The sequence below is a fragment of the Centroberyx gerrardi genome, chromosome 2, assembly GCF_048128805.1.
Source record: "Centroberyx gerrardi isolate f3 chromosome 2, fCenGer3.hap1.cur.20231027, whole genome shotgun sequence".
Lineage (NCBI taxonomy): Eukaryota > Metazoa > Chordata > Actinopteri > Beryciformes > Berycidae > Centroberyx > Centroberyx gerrardi.
The window spans coordinates 15,810,246-15,822,130 of record NC_135998.1 but is presented as its reverse complement, the minus strand read 5'-3'; the positions used below and the strand labels follow the sequence as shown (position 1 = coordinate 15,822,130).

The 11,885-nt window shown below is 40.0% G+C and overlaps 1 protein-coding gene across 1 annotated transcript; it reads left to right on the top strand.

Moving 5' to 3' along the window:
- Window positions 1-875: 875 nt before the first annotated feature.
- LOC139914286 (myosin heavy chain, fast skeletal muscle-like) lies at window positions 876-11,518 on the top strand. Its single transcript, XM_078288154.1, has 39 exons — window positions 876-1,082; window positions 1,165-1,308; window positions 1,403-1,559; window positions 1,653-1,680; window positions 1,769-1,880; window positions 1,990-2,082; window positions 2,172-2,235; window positions 2,317-2,415; window positions 2,510-2,613; window positions 2,737-2,875; window positions 2,997-3,115; window positions 4,097-4,246; window positions 4,338-4,508; window positions 4,598-4,898; window positions 5,073-5,146; window positions 5,258-5,345; window positions 5,472-5,589; window positions 5,669-5,792; window positions 5,874-6,010; window positions 6,093-6,348; window positions 6,445-6,687; window positions 6,772-6,948; window positions 7,036-7,181; window positions 7,265-7,355; window positions 7,460-7,849; window positions 7,983-8,109; window positions 8,213-8,331; window positions 8,412-8,608; window positions 8,710-8,893; window positions 8,991-9,156; window positions 9,296-9,420; window positions 9,582-9,890; window positions 9,970-10,173; window positions 10,308-10,433; window positions 10,540-10,710; window positions 10,796-10,900; window positions 11,001-11,096; window positions 11,199-11,330; window positions 11,422-11,518. The coding sequence occupies exons 1-39, from the start codon at window positions 876-878 to the stop codon at window positions 11,440-11,442; spliced, it is 5,814 nt and encodes a 1,937-aa protein (XP_078144280.1). The 3' UTR covers window positions 11,443-11,518.
- The last annotated feature ends 367 nt before the right edge of the window (window positions 11,519-11,885 follow it).

Genomic DNA, 11,885 nt, shown 5'->3' with positions numbered 1-11,885 from the left:
AGCATGATAATTGATTGACATACGTTAGTGTTAGTTAAGTGTTCACTTATAATACATGAAAATATATAGGTAGAAAATGAATTCTCATCTTGTATTACATGAGACATTTAAATGTCACATTATTTTGGACTACAACATGGGTGCCAATGAAGAGTCAAAGGCAAATCAAAATGCATAAGAGCCTTTTGAAGACATGCCCATATTTAGATTCTGCTTGGCCTGCAGAGTAACCTCAATATAAGGAGGCTCATGATGGGACAGACACACTGCAGGGGACTTCAGAAACTAACTGGTGGTAAGTGAGACTGATGCTTCAGCTGTTGTTCATAACAAAGAAGTTGTATTAGAGATTTAGTGCTTGACTCAAGTGTTTGGTGTATAACCAGTTTAATGTTTATTCAGATAATGGCATGATAATGTGAGATGAGAAAACACATCAGCGTGAAGAAAGAATATTGTAAATCAGTAAACTATGAGTTAAGGGTAAAAAAAACTATGAGTTAAGGGTAAAAATCAGGTTGTGTGACTATAATTTAAATTTAGCAAATGTATATGACTAATAGTATACTAATCTGTATTTGTTTATAATATACCAATCTGTAATCTCTATACTACGTGTATCATTTAAAACTCAAAGTATAACTTATGAACATAACAAAAAATGTTTTGTTCATTTAGGGGTGACAGCTGTGAAAAGTTCCTCTGTGATTGGGTAGTAGGAAAAGGTGAGGTGAAAAGGTTACATTTTCTCTATTTAAACTACAGAATGTAACGAATTCTTCTTGCATGCAGTGCTCAGTCTCCAAAGGAAACAGTGCACATCAGTTGAGAGGCAAATGTAATTTCTATTTGTCTATCTACAGAAAGCCGCCACCATGAGTACGGACGCGGAGATGGCCGTTTATGGCAAGGCCGCCATTTACCTCCGGAAACCAGAGAAGGAGAGGATTGAGGCTCAAAGCAAACCCTTTGATGCCAAAAGTGCTGCCTATGTGACCGATACTAAGGAGCTGTACCTTAAATGTACAATCCTGAAGAAAGACGGTGGCAAAGTCACCGTGAAAGTCCTTGACACCCAGGAGGTAGGCTGACGTTTCATGGAACTCACCACAGTGCAACTTGCAGTTGGAATTTCAACACTAACATTGTGTTTCAATATTTCAGGAGAAGACAGTTAAGGAGGATGATGTCACCCCTATGAACCCTCCCAAGTATGACAAAATTGAGGACATGGCCATGATGACCCATCTCAATGAAGCCTCTGTGCTGTATAATCTCAAAGAGCGTTATGCAGCATGGATGATCTACGTAAGATATTCTGCCTATGGAGTAAAGTATAATATTGTACATGGACTCATATATAACATACTGTAAGTGATTGCATCTTTCTCATCCTCTTCAGACCTACTCTGGGCTGTTCTGTGCCACTGTGAACCCCTACAAGTGGCTCCCAGTGTACGATTCTGAGGTTGTAAATGCTTACAGAGGCAAAAAGCGTATGGAGGCCCCACCCCACATCTTCTCTGTCTCTGACAATGCCTATCAGTTCATGCTCACTGGTATGTCCTTGTCAAGAAAATGTTTAAATTATCAATAAACTGGATTTATGTTACACAGATGAAAAATATATTTCTCAATTTTTCCTTTTACAGATAGGGAGAACCAGTCTGTCTTGATCACGTAAGTTTTATATCTATTGCACCTCTATAACACCAATATAATCTAATTCATTGAGTAAATTTGTCTGATTCTACATGTCTATGCCCAGTGGAGAATCTGGTGCTGGAAAGACTGTGAACACTAAGCGTGTCATCCAGTACTTTGCAACAATCTCAGTGGGTGGAGGAGAAAAGAAGAAGGAGCAAGCAGGAAAGATACAGGTATATTATCATGAATGTTTTCTAAAAACACTGAAAACACTTCTGAGAAATAAAGAAAAAGTGGAAATTTACCACTGAAATCAATATTAATATAAAAAATGGATTATAGGGCTCACTGGAGGATCAGATTATTGCAGCCAACCCCTTGCTAGAGGCCTATGGTAATGCCAAGACTGTGAGGAATGACAACTCCTCTCGCTTTGTAAGTATGGAAGGATTTTAAACGGTGAGAAATATCTTGCATTATATATTGCCTATGCAGATATGTTAAAAATATGGTATTCCAAACAGGGTAAATTCATCAGAATCCATTTTGGCACAACTGGTAAACTGGCTAGTGCTGATATTGAGACATGTAAGTATCAACTTCACATAGTAAATGAAATGACTGCCATTATCAGTGGTGTAGATTTTGAATCATGAACAATGCTTATAGATCTGCTGGAGAAGTCCAGAGTGACGTTCCAGCTTCCTGATGAGAGAGGCTACCACATCTTCTACCAGATGATGACCAACCACAAACCGGAGCTGATTGGTAAGCTAAATAACTGTGATACAATGTTAAAACAACCCATATTGTTCACACAATCCATAACCACTAATTCCTTTAAACCTTTTTAAATCTCCAGAAATGACGCTCATCACCACCAACCCCTATGACTTCCCCATGTGCAGTCAGGGTCAGATCACTGTGGCCAGCATTGATGACAAAGAGGAGTTGGTTGCCACTGATGTGAGGGATCTGCGCTTTCATTTTCTTAATCTATTATACATTCAATATGCCATCACAATTAATCTGTAAAACGTATTTTCCATACAGACCTTTACTCAATGTCAATGCCTTTTTTGAATACAGACCGCTATTGATATTCTGGGCTTCACCAATGATGAAAAGATGGGCATCTACAAGTTTACCGGTGCTGTGCTCCACCATGGTAGCATGAAGTTCAAGCAGAAGCAGCGTGAAGAGCAGGCTGAGCCAGACGGCACAGAGGGTGAGTATTAACTTGAGTTAAAAAACCTCTGGCATGAAATTAATACAATTAGTATTTTCTATAATGTCACATTTTACAATCACTTATATATGTAGTAAATGTATTTTTGTGACATTTTCAGATGCTGACAAGGTTGCTTACCTGCTGGGTCTGAACTCAGCTGACATGCTGAAGGCTCTGTGCTACCCCAGAGTGAAGGTCGGAAATGAGTTTGTCACCAAAGGACAGACTGTACCCCAGGTGAGCACGATTGTTCTGTTGTTTAATTAATTTTATACATATCTCATAATTAAGTCAAGAGCCAGTGCATGAATGTGTTTAAGCAGCAATTTCATGTAAATGACTGTGAATACCATGAAGAAGTGCTTTATTTGTACATCTAAAGCAGTTACAAAAGACATGGGAGGAGTATGGAAGAATATTTTTGATCAGGAAATATACTTGACTCTAGTTTCAGGTACTGTCCTTACAGATTTTCAATTTAAAATTTCCACTTTTTATGCTATTCTATTTTTGTAAAAACTGCAGTTATGAGTAGATACTTAAGCTAAAACAGTTCAGCATGAAAAGCATGAGATCTGAAAAATAATGAACTTAAAAACTTCAAATCAAACAGATTTCAAGGAAAGCAGTCATGGCAAACGTAATAAGATGTCTTATTTACATACTACTTCATTTTTACACTACAATGCATTAAAAATCAATTATTTATTATTTCTTGATCAATATGACTTCTCTGAAATTATCAAAGTAAGATTTTAAATGGAAGGCATTAACCAGAATACCTTTCAATGATGGTATTTTCTATTTTTACATAATATTAGTGTACTGTGTAAAACTTGCATGATTCGCTACATAGTGATTGCTAAAAAAATCAGCAGAGAGAAGTTTGCAAATTCCTCATGAGGCTGAATATGTATAAAGTATTTCTAATGTAATGGAGGCATTTCATGAATTACATTTATCTGGAATAGTTTGTAACTGAATGTCCTCTGTTAGCTGGACTGTACTGCATGTGTTGATTGCCCTGTCATTAGTTCTATTTCAGTTAAAATTGTACTGCTAGATGTGACATAATATTTGTCCTGGAGAAAAAAAATCAAGTAAATCCAATGTCTAAATGTCAGTTGATGGATCTCTATTTTATTAAATCTGTCAGAGGATCATCTTTATGATACTATGGATTCTAATGATATTGATTCAATTAAAACTTTTCTTCAGGTCATGAACTCAGTGAGTGCCCTGGCTAAGTCCATCTATGAGAGGATGTTCTTGTGGATGGTGATCCGTATCAACCAAATGCTAGACACCAAGCAGGCAAGGCAATTCTTCATTGGTGTGCTGGACATCGCTGGTTTTGAAATCTTTGATGTAAGTATGCATTCATGGTAATACATTGACTAGATAATAGAAAAAAATTGATTTTTGTGTTATATTTGGTTAATCCTTCATCCACTGACAGTACAACAGCATGGAGCAGCTGTGCATCAACTTCACCAATGAGAAACTGCAACAGTTCTTCAACCACCACATGTTTGTCCTGGAGCAAGAGGAGTACAAGAAGGAGGGCATCATCTGGGAGTTCATTGACTTCGGCATGGACTTGGCTGCCTGCATTGAGCTTATTGAAAAGGTACACAATAATGTTGTGACTATGTAATTATTGTTTGAATGCTACCACAATGCCTTTTCATGATGTATCTCTTTGCACCTTTTATACAGCCCATGGGCATCTTCTCCATCCTTGAAGAGGAGTGCATGTTCCCCAAGGCTTCAGACACAACCTTCAAGAACAAGCTATATGACCAGCATCTTGGTAAAACCAAAGCATTTGAGAAGCCAAAGCCTGCCAAAGGCAAGGCTGAGGCTCACTTCTCCCTGGTGCACTATGCTGGAACTGTGGACTACAATATCTCTGGCTGGCTGGACAAGAACAAGGATCCCCTGAACGAGTCTGTTATACAGCTGTACCAGAAGTCCTCAGTTAAGCTGCTGCCTGTCCTGTATCCCCCTGTTGTTGAAGGTACATTATAACTTCATAGCTGTGATTAGGATCATGGAAATGTTAAAATTTTAACATGTCTTGGATGAAAACTGAAAAAAGTCAGTTAAATGATCACTGAAAAATTTGCAGTTTGATCATGACTAAATAACACTGAACCTATCAACTGATATTAATAAATCAACAAATCAACAGAGTCTGGTGGCGGTGGCAAGAAAGGAGGCAAGAAGAAGGGTGGCTCCATGCAGACTGTGTCCTCACAGTTCAGGGTAAAGTTTAAGAACAACCTAAAGTGCCTGTTTGGAATTAAACTCAAAATCAAAATTGTTTTTATTTCATGTGTTTAATAAAGAACATTTGGTTGTATCGTGCATCTACAGGAGAACTTGGGCAAGCTCATGACCAACTTGAGGAGCACTCATCCTCACTTTGTACGTTGCCTGATTCCCAATGAGTCAAAGACTCCAGGTACATTGACAGCTAACAAATGTTCTTAATATTGTATGTATAGGTTGCTTTAGTAATTTAACACAGCTTAGTGGTAGGGAGTCTTTACTTTGTCACAATAATTCTGAAGTGACGACTTCTTCACAGGTTTGATGGAAAACTTCCTGGTTATCCACCAGCTGAGGTGTAACGGTGTGCTGGAGGGTATCAGAATCTGCAGAAAAGGTTTCCCCAGCAGAATCCTCTATGGTGACTTCAAGCAGAGGTATTATCCAATTTACCACAGAGTTGTAAGGACTTTGAAAAGAAGGTGCCAAATCTGATAATGAACTGTTTTGCAATAGATACAAAGTACTGAATGCCAGCGTCATCCCTGAAGGACAATTCATTGACAACAAGAAGGCCTCTGAGAAGCTCCTTGGATCAATTGATGTGGATCATGAAGAGTATAAATTTGGACACACCAAGGTGAACACTCCGAAATAAAAAACTTAACTCTGTTTCATGGATGAATGTAATTTGCCTAAAATATTTTTATATTCTCATCAGGTGTTCTTCAAAGCTGGTCTGCTGGGTACCCTTGAGGAGATGCGAGATGAGAAGCTTGCTTCTCTGGTCACCATGACTCAGGCTCTCTGCCGTGCTTACCTCATGAGGAAGGAGTTTGTGAAGATGATGGAAAGGAGGCATGTGAAAATTTTAACCATATATTTAGGTTGAATGGAGTGCCAAAATAGCTTTGTGCATAATAATGATTTCCTTTCATAGGGAAGCCATCTACACCGTCCAGTACAACGTCCGCTCATTCATGAATGTTAAACACTGGCCATGGATGAAGGTGTACTACAAGATCAAGCCTCTTCTGAAGAGTGCCGAAACTGAGAAGGAGCTGGCGAACATGAAGGAAAACTATGAGAAGATGAAAACAGACCTGGCCACGGCCCTGGCTAAGAAGAAGGAACTGGAGGAGAAGATGGTGTCTCTTCTGCAGGAGAAGAATGATCTGCAGCTGCAAGTGGCATCTGTGAGTAAATGTTAACAGAAAGTTTTGGTGATTTCTCACCTTTTACAGAACAAATGTTGATATGTTTTCCCCTTTTTCGCTTTTGTTCTTAACTAGGAATCGGAGAATCTGTCAGATGCTGAGGAGAGATGTGAGGGACTTATCAAGAGTAAGATTCAGCTGGAGGCAAAACTCAAAGAGACAAGTGAGAGACTGGAGGATGAGGAGGAAATCAATGCTGAGCTGACTGCCAAGAAGAGGAAACTGGAGGATGAATGCTCTGAGCTCAAGAAGGACATTGATGACCTGGAGCTTACCTTAGCCAAAGTGGAGAAGGAGAAGCATGCCACTGAGAACAAGGTTAATATATATTCATTCTATCTAATGTATCATCCAATATTTGAATAATTACCCGATTATGACAATTTGTTTTTACATATTCAGGTGAAGAACCTGACTGAAGAGATGGCCTCTCAAGATGAGAGCATTGCTAAGCTGACAAAGGAGAAGAAAGCCCTCCAAGAGGCACATCAGCAGACTCTTGATGACCTGCAGGCAGAGGAAGACAAAGTCAACACTCTGACTAAGGCCAAGACCAAGCTTGAGCAGCAAGTGGATGATGTGAGTTCATGAAGATGGCATTTGCTATTCAGTGAGAATATAGACTTGCTGTTAATCTTTTGGAATTACAAACGTGTTATTTTGCAGCTTGAAGGTTCTCTGGAGCAAGAGAAGAAGCTTCGCATGGACCTTGAGAGAGCCAAGAGGAAGCTTGAGGGTGATCTGAAACTGGCCCAGGAATCCATCATGGATCTTGAGAATGACAAGCAGCAGTCTGAGGAGAAAATCAAGAAGTAATTTGGACATAATTTGAAAACTGTATGCACAATTATGTTATTGCAACTCATATCTTATGATTATGTAATTTACTCAACAGGAAGGACTTTGAGACAAGCCAGCTTCTTAGTAAGATTGAAGATGAACAATCTTTGGGTGCTCAGCTACAGAAGAAGATTAAAGAGCTCCAGGTGTGTAATGTTTAATTTAAAATCTATCTCAAACTTATCATTGAATATGTAGGCATCGTATCAGTTTCATAAATTAACTTTATCAATATTTGTTACCTTTCAAGGCTCGTATTGAGGAACTGGAGGAAGAAATTGAAGCTGAGCGTGCTGCTCGCGCCAAGGTTGAGAAGCAGAGAGCTGACCTCTCCAGGGAACTTGAAGAGATCAGTGAGAGACTTGAGGAGGCTGGTGGAGCCACTGCTGCTCAGATTGAGATGAACAAGAAGCGTGAGGCAGAGTTCCAGAAGCTGCGTCGTGACCTTGAGGAGTCCACCCTACAGCATGAAGCCACCGCTGCTGCTCTCCGCAAGAAGCAGGCCGACAGTGTTGCAGAGCTGGGAGAACAGATCGACAACCTCCAGCGTGTCAAGCAGAAGCTTGAGAAGGAGAAGAGTGAATACAAGATGGAGATTGATGACTTGTCCAGCAACATGGAAGCTGTTGCAAAGGCCAAGGTATAATGTTATTTTAATGTTATTTTATTTATATATATATATACTGTGTATATATGTATATGTATATTCACACTTGAAAATACAACTTGTATTAGTGGAAGAATTACTGAACCTCTCTAATGTTGATGAACAGGGAAATCTCGAGAAGATGTGCCGCACCTTTGAGGACCAGCTTAGTGAACTTAAGGCTAAGAATGATGAGAATGTTCGCCAGATAAATGACATCAGCGCTCAGAGAGCAAGACTGCTGACAGAAAATGGCAAGTCTTACTTTCAAAGTGCAGTTTTGTGTTCATACAAAAATGTCAATGTACTTTTGAACTCAATCCATAATTAAAAAAGAAAAAATAAATTTCCAACTAGGTGAGTTTGGTCGTCAAGTTGAGGAGAAAGAAGCCCTCGTCTCCCAGCTGACCAGAGGCAAGCAAGCCTTCACACAGCAGATTGAGGAGCTGAAGAGACAAATCGAGGAGGAAGTTAAGGTGAGGAACATTTTCAAAGATTTTTTAAGTATTGTATGTTCATTTGTTCAATTTTTTTTTATTTTACTAATCTTTTGCAGGCCAAGAATGCCCTTGCCCATGGTGTGCAATCAGCCCGCCATGACTGTGATCTTCTGAGGGAGCAGTTTGAGGAAGAGCAGGAGGCAAAGGCTGAGCTGCAACGTGGAATGTCCAAGGCCAACAGTGAAGTGGCCCAGTGGAGGACCAAGTATGAAACTGATGCCATCCAGCGCACTGAGGAGCTTGAGGAGTCAAAGTAAGTCAATGAAGATTTTGTTTTTCATAACAGTCTCTACAAAATACTTTTTACAATAGTACACATGATTGATTACATTTGGCAAATGCTTGACAAAAAAGGAAAAAGCTTGCCCAGCGCCTTCAGGAGGCTGAGGAGCAGATTGAGGCTGTGAATTCCAAGTGTGCCTCTCTGGAGAAGACCAAACAGAGGCTCCAGGGTGAGGTGGAGGACCTCATGATTGATGTGGAGAGAGCCAATGGGCTGGCTGCCAACCTTGACAAAAAGCAGAGGAACTTTGATAAGGTATGTTGACACTGATTACCTTCACACGGCACAGCCACTGGAATATTAGCCTCCAAAATTGGGTAACATTGCTCATTTCATTTAAATTGTTATGCAGGTTTTGGCAGAATGGAAGCAGAAATACGAGGAGGGTCAGGCAGAGCTTGAAGGAGCTCAGAAAGAGGCTCGTTCTCTCAGCACTGAGCTGTTCAAGATGAAGAACTCTTACGAGGAAGCTCTGGATCAGCTGGAGACCCTGAAGCGCGAGAACAAGAACCTGCAACGTGAGTTCTCATCCGATAATGTTAGCAATAGTAACGTGAAATATGGACTATTATTGTTAATACAATATGTGTATCAGTTAGAATGACATACATAGCCTTCATTCTTTGACTAATATTAAATTCATACAACCTTCTGCAGAGGAAATCTCAGACCTGACTGAACAGATTGGTGAGACTGGAAAAAGCATCCATGAGCTGGAGAAGTCTAAGAAGCAGACAGAGACAGAGAAGGCAGAGATCCAGTCAGCTCTTGAGGAGGCTGAGGTGAAATTTCAACTGGAAAGCTTAGCATTAGAATTGCGAATGTGTATGTTTTCCTTTGTCCATGAAATTTACATATATTATTGAACAATAGAAGCATGCCCAATATTACATTCAGAAGGAAACAAGGGCTATTTTTTTTTATATATATTTGTACATTTTAGGGAACTCTGGAACATGAGGAGTCCAAGATTCTGCGTGTCCAGCTGGAGCTCAACCAGGTTAAGGGTGAGGTTGACAGAAAGCTGGCAGAGAAAGATGAGGAGATGGAGCAGATCAAGAGGAACAGCCAGAGGGTGACTGACTCCATGCAGAGCACTCTGGACTCTGAGGTCAGGAGCAGGAATGATGCCCTGAGAATCAAGAAGAAGATGGAGGGAGACCTGAATGAGATGGAGATTCAGCTCAGTCATGCTAACCGCCAGGCTGCTGAGGCCCAGAAGCAGCTGAGGAATGTCCAGGGACAACTGAAGGTACATCACACGACAACTGTGCAGGTCATTCTATGTGTAGCAACATTCTGATCTTTTACTATTTCAACAATCTTAACAGGATGCACAGTTGCACCTTGATGATGCTCTCAGAGCACAGGAAGACCTCAAAGAGCAGGCTGCCATGGTGGAGCGTAGGAACGGTCTCATGGTGGCTGAAATTGAAGAGCTTAGGGCTGCATTGGAACAGACAGAGAGAGGCCGCAAAGTGGCTGAGCAAGAGCTGGTGGATGCTAGTGAGCGTGTTGGATTGCTGCACTCTCAGGTAAACATATATACATATACATATATATATATATATATATATATATATATATATATATACATATAATCAATGCATTTTTATATAATATGTTTACATCATTATAGTCATTGCTGATTAGTCCTTCCTCTTCTTAGAATACAAGCCTTTTGAACACAAAGAAGAAGCTGGAGACTGACCTGGTCCAGGTCCAGGGTGAAGTAGATGACACTGTTCAGGAAGCGAGGAATGCAGAGGAGAAGGCCAAGAAAGCCATCACTGATGTGGGTTTAAATCTTATGTGGTAGTATCTTCATGTTATCTCATACATCTGGAAGGACATGAATTTGATATGACACTCCTGATTACCATGAATGGTTCATTTTCTAGGCTGCTATGATGGCTGAGGAGCTGAAGAAGGAGCAGGACACTAGTGCTCACCTGGAGAGGATGAAGAAGAACCTGGAGGTCACTGTCAAGGACCTGCAGCACCGCCTGGATGAAGCTGAGAACTTGGCCATGAAGGGTGGCAAGAAGCAGCTCCAGAAACTGGAGTCCAGGGTCAGATAAATGTTACACAGATTACAGCAAATGACATTACAAAATAAGAAGAACGAGTTTCATAGTGTATAATTTATTTCTGAAGGTGCGTGAGCTGGAGGCAGAGGTTGAAGCTGAACAGAGACGTGGAGCAGACGCTGTTAAAGGTGTCCGTAAATATGAGAGGAGAGTGAAGGAACTCACATACCAGGTATACCAAGCTTACTTTTGAGATAGTGTTCCTATTTACTAAATTACCATATTAGACAATATGCTAATTATTAATGGTCATGTTCGTGTTCTTACATTAGACTGAAGAGGACAAGAAGAATGTCACCCGCCTGCAGGATTTGGTAGACAAGCTGCAACTGAAGGTGAAGGCCTACAAGAGACAGTCTGAGGAAGCGGTAAGTTTAAATTATGTAAAATGCTTCATCTATTTGCAAACTTTTTCTCAATTTTTATTCTACTTTTAGAAGTTGCAATGAGAATATATGATGGTTTCACAGGAGGAACAGGCCAACACTCACCTGTCAAAGTGCAGAAAGATTCAGCATGAGTTGGAGGAGGCTGAAGAGCGAGCTGATATTGCAGAGTCCCAGGTCAACAAGCTGAGAGCTAAGAGCCGTGACTCTGGCAAGGTAAATACATGTCTTTCAACGGTGCATGTTAATTCATTGAATATTAACTTTGAACTTTGGGTTTAGTCTAAAAATATGTTTTTTTTCACAGGGAAAAGAAGCAGCTGAATAAGTTCTTTCATTAAAAGCATCACAAGAAGTCATAAAATATGACAACATTGTTGATTGCACACAATAAATGTTTCCACAAATATTTGTCTTGTATTTATTCATTGCTTCATTCCATTAATAAAGCAAGCAAACAACGTATTGGACTTAGGTAGAATGTGTTATTCTATATCAGGAGTGATAGTCAGTGACAAAGGGCCCGAATTGTAGTTCAAACTCAGTCACACATCCACCATAACTGACATATGTGTTTGAAGTTTTAAATTAGTATGGGATAGATTCTTTAAGTGTGCTTTTGTTAACCCATTTACTTCACTAATACAATGTGAAAGTCTCCTTTTCTTCAGTGTTTAACCAATACTGTATAAGTTGGAGGACAAACAAAATTTGCTTGCAACTTAGCCCACCACCACAATGCCCCAGGAAACAAAGAGTCTGAATTTATTC

Bases quoted from the DNA above. Each gene is read 5' to 3' on its own strand.
- LOC139914286 (XM_078288154.1), top strand. From the start codon at position 876: ATGAGTACGGACGCGGAGATGGCCGTTTATGGCAAGGCCGCCATTTAC. The intron at 8,332-8,411 runs GTGAGGAACATT...AATCTTTTGCAG, and splicing joins AAATCGAGGAGGAAGTTAAG to GCCAAGAATGCCCTTGCCCA. The intron at 10,174-10,307 runs GTAAACATATAT...TCCTCTTCTTAG, and splicing joins TTGGATTGCTGCACTCTCAG to AATACAAGCCTTTTGAACAC.